The 13,264-nt window shown below is 57.3% G+C and overlaps 6 protein-coding genes across 6 annotated transcripts; 4 read left to right on the top strand and 2 right to left on the bottom strand.

Annotated features, from left to right (window-relative positions):
• Positions 1–114: 114 nt before the first annotated feature.
• On the bottom strand, positions 115–912 carry IWZ02DRAFT_370373 (uncharacterized protein; the record flags this gene model as incomplete). Its single annotated transcript, XM_066764497.1, has 2 exons — positions 115–462; positions 517–912. 2 exons carry the CDS (start codon positions 910–912, stop codon positions 115–117), a joined length of 744 nt encoding a protein of 247 aa, XP_066626549.1.
• Positions 913–1,245: 333 nt separating this feature from the next.
• IWZ02DRAFT_430353 (Vps51/Vps67-domain-containing protein) lies at positions 1,246–2,164 on the top strand (the record flags this gene model as incomplete). The annotated part of the gene is made up of 2 exons (XM_066766057.1): positions 1,246–1,719; positions 1,793–2,164. The coding sequence occupies 2 exons, from the start codon at positions 1,246–1,248 to the stop codon at positions 2,162–2,164; spliced, it is 846 nt and encodes a 281-aa protein (XP_066626548.1).
• A 1,378-nt stretch (positions 2,165–3,542) lies between these two features.
• On the bottom strand, positions 3,543–5,426 carry IWZ02DRAFT_143106 (uncharacterized protein). The gene is made up of 2 exons (XM_066761792.1): positions 4,922–5,426; positions 3,543–4,872 (listed from the first exon to the last, which is right to left on the bottom strand). Exons 1-2 carry the CDS (start codon positions 5,321–5,323, stop codon positions 3,556–3,558), a joined length of 1,719 nt encoding a protein of 572 aa, XP_066626547.1. The 5' UTR covers positions 5,324–5,426; the 3' UTR covers positions 3,543–3,555.
• A 563-nt stretch (positions 5,427–5,989) lies between these two features.
• Positions 5,990–7,350, top strand: IWZ02DRAFT_370564 (mitochondrial carrier domain-containing protein; the record flags this gene model as incomplete). The annotated part of the gene is made up of 2 exons (XM_066764509.1): positions 5,990–6,083; positions 6,140–7,350. 2 exons carry the CDS (start codon positions 5,990–5,992, stop codon positions 7,348–7,350), a joined length of 1,305 nt encoding a protein of 434 aa, XP_066626546.1.
• Positions 7,351–7,792: 442 nt separating this feature from the next.
• IWZ02DRAFT_143051 (chaperonin Cpn60/TCP-1 family) lies at positions 7,793–9,945 on the top strand. Its single transcript, XM_066761791.1, has 6 exons — positions 7,793–7,962; positions 8,036–8,202; positions 8,267–8,588; positions 8,643–9,015; positions 9,059–9,720; positions 9,798–9,945. The coding sequence occupies exons 1-6, from the start codon at positions 7,917–7,919 to the stop codon at positions 9,899–9,901; spliced, it is 1,674 nt and encodes a 557-aa protein (XP_066626545.1). The 5' UTR covers positions 7,793–7,916; the 3' UTR covers positions 9,902–9,945.
• A 512-nt stretch (positions 9,946–10,457) lies between these two features.
• IWZ02DRAFT_414255 (ribonuclease T2-like protein) lies at positions 10,458–12,578 on the top strand. Its single transcript, XM_066765757.1, has 8 exons — positions 10,458–11,123; positions 11,178–11,183; positions 11,237–11,257; positions 11,321–11,493; positions 11,548–11,605; positions 11,656–11,722; positions 11,777–12,167; positions 12,248–12,578. Exons 1-8 carry the CDS (start codon positions 10,810–10,812, stop codon positions 12,547–12,549), a joined length of 1,332 nt encoding a protein of 443 aa, XP_066626544.1. The 5' UTR covers positions 10,458–10,809; the 3' UTR covers positions 12,550–12,578.
• The last annotated feature ends 686 nt before the right edge of the window (positions 12,579–13,264 follow it).

The following is a 13,264-nucleotide window of genomic DNA, read 5'->3' as shown; positions in this document are numbered from 1 at the left end:
GTGGATGGAATGGTTCTGATGGATGGATTTTCTGGCTACCTAGCAGCCATCATCGTACCGACTTTACCGCACCCCTCGCCTAATCGCACCTTTCCTAGCTAGCAATTAATCGCTTCATGATCCTCGACTCCTGTCTCGCTCGTCCATTTTCGCTGCCGCCTTGAGCCGCTCCATCCGCCCGTCATGCCACGCCTTGTGCAGCGCCTCGACCTTGCCGCCTAACACCGTCGTCGTCTTTGGCTCAAGCAACAGCATGCCGCGCGCCACAACGACGTTGCGTAAGACAAGCTTCGCGCCAATGCTCATGTGCGTGTCTACGCCGTCGATGGAGAAGAGCTCGAACCCGTACGCTCGCGTGCCCGCCGCATCAGTCAGAAGCAGCTTATGCGGCCCACGATTCGCCGCACCCGGAGCGCCAGCATTGCCAGCACCAGCACCAGCAGCACGGGCTCCTCCACCCTGCTGCGTCTGCGTCTGCGTCTGTCCCGGCAGGCCTTCCTGGGCGCCTCCTTCGACGTCGACGACGCGGATGATCTCGCGACCCTTTGTCGTCTCGCCGCGCGCCTGCGCCTCCAGCTCCTCGACCTGGCTCCAGCGGCTGCGGCCGACGTCTTCGACGTCTAGAACCTGCACGACAAGCGGCCCCGGCAGTACGCGCTGCTTGATGGTGCCGTCGACGATGTTGGGCGGGAAGGTCGCGCTGCCGCTGTTGCTGTTGCTACTGTTGCGCGCGAGCGAGGCTGTGATGTCGGATGCTAGGAGCCGGAATGTGGCGGTCTGCTTGATGGCGGCGGGCGCGGTCGTGGGGCGCACGGTCGAGAGGAAGGCGGATAGCCATTGCGGTGTTGGATGCAGCCCTTTGGACGCCAGGTGTGCCGTTATTTCGTGGTTGAGGTTGATGTGCTGCGACATTATTGATGTGCCGTCGTCGCGCGGTGCGGTGCGTGTCAGATTGGTAGATGGATTTCTGGCATAGTTGGCCGGTTATTCGACGCGCGAATCGACCGATACAGACGCTGTCGTGTTTAGAAGACGCGGGCTGTAGTTGTTCGAGTTCTTCTTTGACGTCGGATTTAGATGGCTGCGAGTCATGCACGTCAGCCCTACGCCCACTACCCCTGCACGTCATCCAACCGAGCTTCCTTGAACCACGACGGCCTCTGTCCTAGCAGCTCAACAGCTCCCATCCTCCACACACACCTCTGCCGCGCTCTCTGTAGCAGAAAACGCCCCCAACTCTCCAAAATGTCGACTATAGCTTCGCCGCGCCATTCGTCTTCCATCCGCTCACCCTCTAGCACACGCACCTCGCTCGAAGTGCCCTCGCGCTCCAACTCGCTCCGCAGCACCTCCAAAACGCGCCCGCCGCGAGCCCGTGACCGCACCGCGCTGCGCGACTACTACAACCTCAAATCGCCCATCACCCCGACATCTGACCCCTCGTCGACGCTCCCCGGCGGCGCTGGTGCTCCCCCGACCCCGGGGCGAGGCGGCGGGTTCGAGGCGGTCAAAGAAGAGGTCGAGACGAGCGAGCTCGACAAGGCCGGCTTCGACGCCGAAGCTTACGTCAAGGAGGTGCTGGGCAAGGAGGGGCTCGAGGGCGTGTTGAAGGTTGAGGCCGGGCTCGTGGCGCAGGTCAAGGGGCTGGATGGCGAGCGCAAGGCGTTGGTTTACGACAACTACTCGAAGCTGATTGCGGCGACGGAGACGATCAAAAAGGTGCGTTTGATGAGCTCTGCTGTCTGATTTCACGGCGTTGCAATAGGCTTGTTCGAGGCTGACGGTAAGCTAGATGCGCACGAATATGGATCCCCTCACGCCACACACGTCGACCCTGGGGCCGGCTATTGCGCACATTGCAGAGACGGCGACGGCGCTGTCGGCGTCCATAATCGAACACGCCGTCCCTCCCCACCGCATCAAGTCGCCCTCGCCGCCCGGCATCATCGACGTAAAGGAACGGCAGCGCCAGACGGTGCGCTGGGTCTTGGACACGCCGGGTCGGCTGCGCTCGAAAGTTGCAAACGGCGACAAAGCTGCTGCGGCCCAGGAATATGAAGAAGTCAGGGCGTTGTTGGAGAAGTGGAAGGGCGTCAAGGGCGTGGACGAGTTGCAGAGAGAATGTGAAGAGGTGCTCGCCGCGGGGCAGAAGGACGTCGATTGAGTTGCGAGGGCCTTTGGCAGCTTGAATCGCCGATTTACCGTGGACTTAGGCCCCAAGAGATCTTTGCTCCCTCGCGTCGGCCTGGTCTGAAGCGGAAACTCTACATGCCTGCGCAAAGGCGAGAGAGAGACCCGTAGCAGATCCCGCGACTCTGACGACACTTCCGAACTCGCTCGATCCAAGCCATCACCACCACCGAATTCTCCAACCCACCAGGCTCCGTCCAAACAAACCAGCCTAGGAACCATCAAGAACCCGCGCCCTCCCTGCATCGCAACGCGCCGTCCCTCCCGGCCAGTGAGCACCAACAAGAACAAACCCCCCCACAGAACCAGCCACTACTCCCGTCCTCCCGCTCGCTCACTCACCACACCCAAAGCAGCAAAGTGTTCCGCCGCTCTACGTTCAAAGTTGCACACACAGCTGTATAACTACGACGACGGCGCGCTCGCTGGTGCGGTGTTGAGGGTGCGTGCGCTGGGCTAGAGGCTGATCTAGGGCGTAGTCGAAGCACGGGTAAAAGGGAAGGGAAGGTAGTGCAGTATAGCCGGTTGTTATAGGCAAGGAAAAGAAAGAAGGGAGGGGGAGAGGAGGGGATGATGATGTGTTGTTTGTTGGATGAAAAGACTAACTATCTAGCCATGTAGCTAGGGCGCGTGGTGCCAGCAGGGTAGTATGTAGATGAGAATGGGTGGTAGTAGGCAGGTGCGTCGCGGCTGGCTACGTAGGCACTCGGGAGGTAATGTAGGACGACCGGTAGGAAAATGAGAGATAAGAGATGTGAGATCCATCCCAGCTATAAAACAAACATTTTATAGCCTCCCAGATGCAGGGACCCGTTCGACGTGCAGGGAACTGGGATACCATCGCTTAGATATTCGCTGTTTGGCAGGGGCAGGGCAGGGAAGAAGAAGGAATCGACGTTTCGATTCGGCTTCGGTCCGGTCGTTGAGGCCGTCGGGTGCGCTGTGCTGGACTAGGGTTGGTTGTTTCAGATGGGGGTTTTCTGGAAGATGACGGAGTACATTGTCTGGGATGCAGGACTGGAGAGAGGGGAGAGGTTAGAAGTCAAAGGCTTGTTCGCTTCAGCTGTTGGTTTTGTTTGTTGATTGTATATGCAGTCATGTTAGTCTGAGAGAGCGTCTATTTGCACATGCACGTCTACGAGAAAGACTTCCTGGAACATCCGTCCACCAAAAATAAATGACGATAGTAGCCCGGCCCAACACCATGGCCTCCCGTCCCTGTCGAACACTAAACACCGCCAGCAGCCAACGCAGACCAGACCACGCACCACCTCATCTCATGTCCAACGCATCTCGCACCTTACCGCAGCGCACCACATCACCTAGCTCTCCCTCACCCACTCCCTCCCTCCCTCACTCCCTCCCTCACGACCAACTCTTAACCCGACTCCAATAGAACGGCTTATCATTCTTGAGCCCAAACTCGGCCCAATCGTCCGTCAGCCGATTGTAGCTCCAATAACCCATCCAACTCAGTTTATTGCTGCGCGGCGCGTTCTTCCCCGCGCTTTCCAGCGCCAGAGCCATGCGGTAGATGTAGCGCGGCCGCACGCCCGCCGTCTCAACGTGCAGCGTGCCCTCGGGCTCGGACGCGCTGATGGACGAGTCGGCGGCGGCGGAAGCTTGCAGAGGCACGTGTGGATGCGCTGGGTTCTGGGACACGTGTTGGTTTGTGGTGGTGGTGGTGGTGGTGGTGATGGTGGGTTCCGGCAGTGGTGGCTGGTCCGAGGACGACGGAAGCAGCGGGTCGCGATCGTCGACGGCGTGCTCGGGCCCGGAGAGGCGCCAGCGGCCCGGCAGCGCGTCTTTCATGACGACCTGGGGCAGTGCCGAGTGCGCGTGCGCGCCGTTCCGGCTGTGCAGGTGGTCCTTGGTCAGGTGCGGGACGACGTCGTGCGGCTCGGCCGTCGTCAGCAGCGCGATGCAGGTGCCGTCGCGGAAGAAGCGCAGGTAGCGGTAGTAGGTGACGATGAGGACGGGCGACGTCCAGCTCAGCGAGTTGGACTGGCTGGCGCCTGGCCGCGTGTAGTTGACCGTCGATATGTAGCAGCCCCCGAAGCGCACGCGGGGCCGCGAGCGGAAGAGGGCGCGGAAGTTTGGGTACGGGTTGGGCACCATGGGTAGCGTGTGTAGAGCTGTTTCGACGAATTTGGTGGTTTCTCTGGCTTCTTCCTCTTCTTGCTCTGGGAGGCTTTTGAAGCTGGAGAGAAGCCGTCCGCCTTGGCCGTCGTCTCCTGCTGGAGTGCCGTCGAGCTTGCATGCCCACCGGTAGTGCATGCCCGCGAAGCCAAACTCTTTACCAAGTGCAACGCGTCTCCAGATGCTGTCTTCGGTCATGACGAGGTAGGCTAGGCGTTTGCATACCAAGGACAATCGTCCCATTTCCGCGACATCGTCGACTGCAACGTAGAGGAGGATTTGGGCCAATAATTCCTCTGGGAGATCCGCGATGGGACATGGCGGTGGCGGCGAAAGATCCGTAGGTGGCTCCTCGCTGGGAATCGACAGCGCGGAGAATGAAGATACGAGATCCGTCAGGGACGAGGGGACGCCGGCTAGTGAGTGATGGGCAGTGTTTGGGACAGTCACAGGAGCATTCGAGGAGTTCGGATTCGTGGGCTTTGGGAATGTGGCCGCGGGGAAGTGCTTCTTCCTGTAAATTTCTTGCACGGCATCATCCAGCTAAAAGAAGATCAGTCAATTGTTCAGAAGAATTTAGTGGGAAGTCTACCTTGAATGCCTTCCTATACAAGTTCAAGCTGTCTCCCAATTTCCCCTGTGCTTCCCGTTTGACGGCTTCCTCGTAGTGTTCCAACGCAGATTCTGGCACCTTGGTCGGCGGAGGTGCTGGCTCATTCAACCTTCTTCCCGACTCTTTCTCCCCAAGGTCATGGTATGCGTGTGGCTCTGCCTCGTCGATGCCCTCGTGGCGTTCCTGATGGGCTGCAATAGCCGGTGCTTTGTTCCGATGAGACGATTGCGCTTGACTGGACGAAGCTTGCGCAGAGGCACCGGTTGTCTGCGAGCGACTCGCCTTTTGCTTTGTGCGTGCTTGGACTTCTTCTCGCCATTTTCGCCTGAAAGATTCCAGCTCAGCTTCTGTGGCCGTGGCGGAGTTCGTGGGGTCGGTCATGGGGGCGAGCTGAGATGCTAAAGACAACGAATGTCTAACAGAGATCGACGTTGGAGCTCTGAGCAGCGCAAAGGTGAAGATGAGGTTTCGAGTAAATGTTATAAGGATGCAGGTGGTTGAGATGGTCGACTACGCAATAGCAGTCGTCGGGGCTAATGTCTACTATCGCCGGCGCGGTGTCTGCCAGAACAAAGTCGTGGCCGGCGTCAATCTGGCTGGGAGTGTCTCAAGGTGTAGACCGGGCTGGAAATTGAGATCTGGCGGTCGATGTGCGCAGAATCAATTCCGTGTGGCGCGGCGAAGGAGCGGCGTATGTCAAGGCTTATGGGCGATGATGGAGTCACAAAGTCGTGGTTGAAGGAGCTCGGCTGTAATGCCGCATCTGGGTGCGTCATAGAAAAGTAGCCGACCAACTCTGCTCCTCTCAGCTCCATGCTCCGTCCCTCATCTCACTCTCTCTCGCAATTCAACCATCAACTCCTCCGGTTTCCCCCTCCCAGGATGTGCACAGTCTCCCGGTAGCCCCACGATTGCGCTTTGCATCGGTGTCCACAAGACCCTCAGTCTCCCGCAATGGCCGATACCGCAGGCGCTGCGGCCAACGCCGCCACAGGTCAACCTCACGACAGAATACCACCCCATCCTGATGCCAAACGCCCGTCAACCATGCCTGCCGAGGAGAATGAGCCCCCAGAAGACATTTCTCTCACACAAAAGATGCTGTCGGCCGTCACTGGCAGCGTCTTGACCTCTCTTTTAGGTACTTTGCCCCTCTGCCATCATCTTCGAGAACTCGTAGCTAATGCTGGAGCGCAGTGACACCCCTCGACGTTGTTCGCGTTCGTCTTCAAGCTCAAACACATCCTCCGTCGGCCTCGAAAACCGCGAAAACGGCACATCCTCGCCCTGTCCCCGTGCTTTCCTCTCTCAATCCCGCACAACCGCACTTTTCCAATATACCCCCAAATCTGGGTGTGACGGCCTGCTGTCGTGAAGTCTTTTGGGTCACGAATAATGCAACCTACTGTGTAGCAGGCCCAACCACCGTCCCGACCACTGTGCCCACTAGCGCAAAGTCCTGTGCTGTGGAGGAGACGCAACGCAAGACGTTCAACTCGACATTCGACGGCCTGCGCAAGATAGCGCGCAATGAGGGCCCACGTACGCTGTGGAGAGGGTTGTCTCCCACGTTGGTCATGACAATCCCCGCCAATGTCATTTACTTTGCGGGCTACGACTGGTTACGCACTTCCAACAAATCGCCCATAAAGCGGCACCTTTCCGACTCGTACTCGCCACTCATTGCCGGCAGCACTGCGCGCGTGTTTGCTGCCATAGCAGTTTCTCCTATCGAAATGTTTCGCACCCGGATGCAAGCCGCGCACACAAACCACGCAAATTCAACAGGCAGCCATTTTAGAGATACCCTCCATGGCGTTCGGGATCTTGTGCGGGAGTCTGGTTATACGAGCCTGTGGCGCGGCCTGGGTCTAACACTGTGGCGCGACGTTCCTTTTTCTGCCATATACTGGTGGGGTTACGAGACAGGGCGCAACATTCTTACGGACGAGCGCGAACGGAGGCGAGGTCGAGAGATCGACAGACTGGGCTCAGGTGCGTTGAGGGGCAGAAGCTGCAGCAGGAGCAAAAGCTGGAGCGAGGAAGACCACACGGCAACTCTGGTTGACAGCTTCGTCGCCGGCGCGTCCTCAGGAGCGGTTGCTGCGTTTGTCACAACGCCGTTCGACGTCGGAAAGACAAGGCAACAGGTGGTCCGCCATGCCGGAGGATCAAAAGCAACTGCCCAGGGAACCGCAGTAGCTCAAGCACTGAATCCAGAGGAACAGTCCATGCCTCGCTTCCTTTGGCACATTTTCAAGGAACAAGGCCTTCCAGGTCTCTTCCGGGGATGGGCAGCCCGCTGTCTCAAGGTGGCTCCTGCATGTGCTATTATGATTTCAACCTACGAAGTCGGGAAAAAGATGGCTGGTGATGTGAACGAACGACGAGGCGAGAGGAGGCACTGAGCATTGCTTGCAGCATCATTGTTTGTACAGGAGTTTAGCGGCGTTCTCAAGGATCAGATGTGGGCGGGCCAGCCCGACAGGAAATTATTTGTCCACTTGTTCAGACTTCTCACCTCTCACGGTCTTTGGGTATAGATATGTTGGCCAGCAGTGGATCGTTGCACTGGACTAGTGAGTTCAAGTTGAGCGGAGGATACCAAGAAGCGAGTTTTGCCTGTTTTGTACGATAGCTAAGGAGGTGTGGACAAAAGCCAATCCGGCGCGTTTGAGGAATAGACAAAATCAAGACATGAATGCTGCTCTCATATGTTTTGTTTAATGTCGGTTGTCGTTGGGGAGGTCGACATGGGATGACGACGCCAAGAAAGGGCAGTTTGCAGTGTTTGCACTCGGCCCAGAAAATCGCGGGCGCCGTTGGCCGACAGAACGCGTCGAAGCTCAGCGTCGCCCACAAGTTACCCCTCGAAGCTCCGCTCCACCACCTCAACCCCTCAAGAACCTCTTCCCTCTTCCAGTCCGGGCTCCTTTACACGCGCAATACCTTGCCGAAAGCTCCCGGAGCAACCATGTCTTTTGGAGGCCAAACACCCACGATTGTCGTGCTTAGGGAGGGTACGTCGCCGCCAACGCACATTTCGGGACACGGGGAACCAAACAACTGACAGCGACTTTTGATGGATCACAGGGACGGATCAGTCGCAAGGCAAGGGTCAAATAATATCCAACATTGACGCCTGCTTGGCCGTGCAGTCGACCATCAAGAGCACCCTGGGACCCTACGGAGGTGACCTGCTGCTGGTGGATGAGAATGGCAGGCAGACAATCACCAACGATGGCGCAACAGTGATGAAGGTACGTTTGTAACTCGCAGGAATAGCTCGACAGTCAAAGGGGACATTCGACTGACGGCGCACAGCTCCTGGACATTGTCCACCCCGCCGCGCGCATTCTGACCGACATTGCTCGCTCGCAAGACGCCGAGGTCGGCGACGGCACAACGTCTGTGGTGGTTCTGGCCGGCGAAGTTCTCAAGGAGGTCAAGGAATACGTCGAGCAGGGCGTCAGCAGCCAGACCATTATCAAGGGACTCAGGCGGGCATGCGCCATGGCCGTCAACAAGGTCAAGGAGATTTCGGTCGACATTGGAGAGAGTAACCAGAGGGAGACGCTGCAAAAGCTGGCTGCAACGGCCATGAGCAGCAAGCTGATACACCGGAATTCGGAATTCTTCACCAAGAGTGAGTGGCAGAAAGGAGGTACTTGCGCGCGCACCAGCTAATTACTCGTGGCAGTGGTCGTCGACGCCGTCTTGTCCCTCGACCAGGACGACCTCAACGAGAGACTGATTGGCATGAAGAAGATCACCGGCGGTGCGCTGCAAGACTCGCTCTTCGTCAACGGCGTGGCATTCAAGAAGACCTTCTCCTACGCCGGTTTCGAGCAGCAACCAAAGTCATTTGCCGACCCCAGGATTGTCTGCTTGAACGTCGAGCTGGAACTCAAGGCCGAAAAGGACAATGCCGAGGTTCGGGTTGAAGAGGTTTCTGAGTACCAGGCCATTGTCGACGCCGAGTGGCAAATCATCTTCAACAAGATGGAAGCGCTGTACAAGACGGGCGCAAAGGTGGTGCTGAGCAAGCTGCCCATTGGTGATTTGGCAACACAGTAAGTTGGTCACTCGAATTGGTAGACTTTTCTAACGACTCAGATACTTTGCGGACCGCGACATTTTCTGCGCTGGCCGCGTCTCCTCTGACGACATGGAGCGCGTCTGCAAGGCCACTGGCGCCTCTATCCAATCCACCTGCAGCGACATTCGCGACGAACACCTCGGAACCTGCGCCAAGTTTGAGGAGCGACAAATTGGAGGAGAGCGCTTCAACTTCTTCGAAGGCTGCCCCGGCGCCAAAACTTGCACGCTCGTCCTGCGCGGTGGCGCTGAACAGTTCATTGCCGAAGTGGAGCGGTCGCTGCACGACGCCATCATGATTGTCAAGCGGGCCATCAAGAACCAGACCATCGTGGCTGGCGGCGGCGCGTGCGAGATGGAGGTGTCGGCGTACCTGCACAACTTCGCTGACAAGAACGTGCCGCACAAGCAGCAGAGCATCATCAAGGCGTTTGCCAAGGCGCTCGAGGTGATTCCGCGCCAGCTCTGCGACAACGCGGGCTTCGACGCCACCGACATTCTCAACCGCCTGCGCGTCGAGCACCGCAAGGGCAACAAGTGGGCCGGCGTCGACTTCAAGAACGAGGGCATCACGAACAACCTCGACGCCTTTGTCTGGGAGCCTAGCCTTGTCAAGTCGAATGCCATCCAGGCCGCCATTGAGGCTGCGTGCATGATTCTGAGCGTTGATGAGACGATAAGTACGTCCCTTTTCACAGCCGACCTGCCCCTCTTTCTACATGTGTCTTTCAGATCAAATGCTGACCCTCCGCAACAGAGAACCAAGAGTCGGCCCAGCCGCAAGCGCCTGGTCGCGGTCTGCCTCCTGGCGCCGCACAGCGGGCTCTCAGGGGTCGTGGCAGGGGCATGCCCAGGCGGTAAAGCTGCAAAGACATTGCGGCGACCAACGTCAATGCATGAAAGAATCAAGCAAGCAAGCACGGGTAGCGCCATTGATGGTTTTGAGGACTAGCAAAACGACATCGGAACACGCATATAGAGAGGTCTTTTGCGACATGAAAACGCGCTTGTTGGAGATGGATGGGTGTATGGATGCTTGCATGCAGGCACAATTAGGAGTCGGGTGAAATAATCGACTTGTACTTTCAAGGAGGGTGGAACAAGCAGCGGACGAGTTGAAAGTGGAAAGTAAAAAGAAATCAATGGCAAAGCAACAGACGACTCCGAGTTTCTCTTGATTGTGGGGCAAGTTTGATGATGCTGCCGGGGCATCGTGTTGGAGAAGATTGCCAGCAAGGAGACAGGGCGGAGGAGCATTCTTGACTTGTTTCCAACCTTGGTAGCGTTGATGTCAAATAAATTAACAGATGCTTTGCAGGAGGCATAGACAAGGGAGGGGTGGTAGTATGGGAGCTCTGGCCAATCACAGCTTCATCGGCTGCAGGTATCCGGGACCTGCATCAGCTCCATCGACACGGCATCAAGTGCAGCTCATCAGGCCTTTCATCTTGTGAACAAAAGCCTCGTGCCCGTCTCTTGCTCGCACATCTTTCCCCATTGGCTGCTGGCAGATATTTGGCCTCGGACGTCACGAGCGCCATCCCTAGCCATGCCAGACCGCTTTCGACCTACCTATCTTCCTACCTACCTACCAACCTACCTACCTACCTACCTATTCCATCCTTTGCCCTGCCTCCCTATCTCTCAGGTCCCCTCTCGCTACAGCTACGCAACTCCACCTCCTCGTGTCACTCGATGAACTAGACCCGCAACGACTACGATCACCGTAGCTATCAAACAAGCAGCTCCGCAGCAACACGGCCACCGTCATGTTCGACCAGGTACACAATGCCGTCACGGCCGCGGCCAGAGACGCCGTCCTCCCTAGAGTCTCGGCCGCCTTTGACGACATGGCTTCCTCGATGCCGTCTCTCCGCTCCCTCTCCAAGCTCGCCCTCGGCGGCGCCCAGGTCTTGATGGGGAACCCCGAGCCCGTCCACGCTGGCACCGCGCAGGCGTGCACCAGCCCGCAGTTGAGCTGCCACAATAGCAGCGTGGTGGAGAACCTGTGCTGCTTCAACTACCCGGGCGGCCAGTTCCTGCTCACGTCGTTTTGGGACACGAATCCGGTGGTTGGTCCGTCGTATGTGGTCCATGTCCGAAGCCCGCGGAAAGCGGAATGCTAACGTGCCTGGAGTGATTCGTAGGTGCTCTGCTGGAAAGCTCGTGGCTTGCTGAAGACTAAACTAGCTGAAGGTGGACCATTCATGGTCTCTGGTAAGTTCACATCCTGACATGTCGAATCCGTGTCAGTTTGGTGTCTGACAGCTGCTTCCATAGGCCGGACCACTGTGACGGTCATTCGTACGATTCCAACTGCGATCACGCGCGCGCGTATCGCAACATCACGGCCATTCTGAACCACTTCGGCGAGTCCGAGCTCGTTTCGTACATGTCAACGTATTGGAAGAGCAACTCCGAGTCGGATGAGAGCTTCTGGGAACACGAGTGGTGTAAGCTATGTGGACTAAGCGTCTGGGTACATGGTAAACTGATCTCGGGAATAGCAAAGCACGGAACATGCGTGTCCACGCTGAAGCCTACTTGTTATGACGATTACCAAAGGTACTGCTTGCAAGGGTGTTAGTCTTGGAAAGCGAGCTAATACAGAGCAGCAGGCAAGAAGTCCGCGACTTCTTCAACAGGAGCGTCTCCCTGTTCCAGGAGCGTCCAACGTACGAGGTAAGTTGCACCCGAGCGCCTCCCATTCCATCCAACACAACTAACACAAGCCAGTGGCTCGCCGCGGCCGGCATCACGCCCTCGACCAGCGCAACCTACAGCACGTCCGAGATCCAAGCAGCGCTAAAGGCCCAGCACGGGTCCGGCGTAGCGCTACTCTGCGAAGGCAGCGGCCGCAAGACCTTCTACCAAGTATACTACGGCTTCGAAGTGCGCGGCTCGCTGCAAGCCGGGCAGTTCGTGCCCATCGACGTGTCCAGCTCCTCCAACTGCCCCAGCAAGGTCCGCTACGTGCCCAAGCGCGGCGGGCCCTCTCCTACCACAACCGGCAGGCACACAAAGACGGCGACGACGACGACGACCGCGCTGCCGACTAGCACGGGGAGTTTTAGTGGCAAGGGCTTTTTGAATGTTGAGCATGACGGCGGCTCCAATGGCTGTATCAGTACGTGTTCACGTCCTCCCCGTCCACCACTCCCCCACACCCACACCACACCCATCCTCGCCTACTAACAACCACCGCAGTCAGCGGCGGAACATGGTACGCCTCAGGTACATGCGCCACCTTCACAGCGACATCAGCCGGCGTGGACGGCGGCTTCACACTGCGCAGCAGCCGCGGCGACTGCGCCATCACCATGGACAGCGAGCTGATGTGCGGGTCCGGCATCAACGACCCGACCATCTTCACCGCCGTCGACGGCAGACTCGCCTTCGATGGCATCACCACGTTTTACGCGAATCAGGTGCCTAAGGGTACGACCAAGGTGACTGTCTGGACGGATGGCGGGAGCGTGGAGTTGGAGATTACGTGGCTGGGTAAGTGAGTAAGTGGAGAGGGCGAGGTGAGGAAGGGATGGGGAGGGGATGGGGAGGGGGGCAAGGGGACAGATATGTAGTAGACCAGACTCGAGCATAAAGCAACATGGAGCAACCATCCAACAGCTGCATTCGATCTTTCCATCACAAATCCCCTGTACCTTTCTCCAAGCGAACCGTGGACACAAGAGCGGAGCGGTCGGGCCATTCATTTATTGATGCATTGGCGCAAAAGATTGGCCAGTTGCTTCCAACGTTCCTAGGCACTGCTGTCATCCACCGGAAGCACTGTTCCCCTGCCAGTCGAGTACTCGAGCATCTGCGGTTCTCCTTTTATTACTCTTTTTCATCCTCTCTCGGTGTTCTTTGGTCTTATCCTCTAGATTATATATAGGATATACAGTATTTATAGTACTTAATACATAGAAAAGATAGATAGGTAGATAGGTAGGTAGATAGATATCTAGATGTGTAGACGGAACTGGTAGGAATGAGAACCGCCCACCAGTACCCGCGCCCCGCTTAGACGAGATGAACTATAATATAGGTATCATCATGAGCACAAGTCTGGTCCAAGGAAAAAAGAAGAAGAAGAAGAAGAAGGAGAAGAAGAAGAAGAAGAGAAAAATAGTCTGTTTTGTGTTCCACGCTCTCTAACTAATCCATATTACACATCTAGGTATCCCCTTCTACTAACATGGTAAACGCCATCCCGCCTCGTCT

Source organism: Phyllosticta citriasiana, assembly GCF_038021145.1.
Source record: "Phyllosticta citriasiana strain CBS 120426 chromosome Unknown IWZ02scaffold_2, whole genome shotgun sequence".
Taxonomy (NCBI): Eukaryota; Fungi; Ascomycota; class Dothideomycetes; order Botryosphaeriales; family Phyllostictaceae; genus Phyllosticta; species Phyllosticta citriasiana.
Note: the sequence above shows the minus strand (reverse complement) of the source record. Positions and strands in the feature narration are given on the sequence as shown.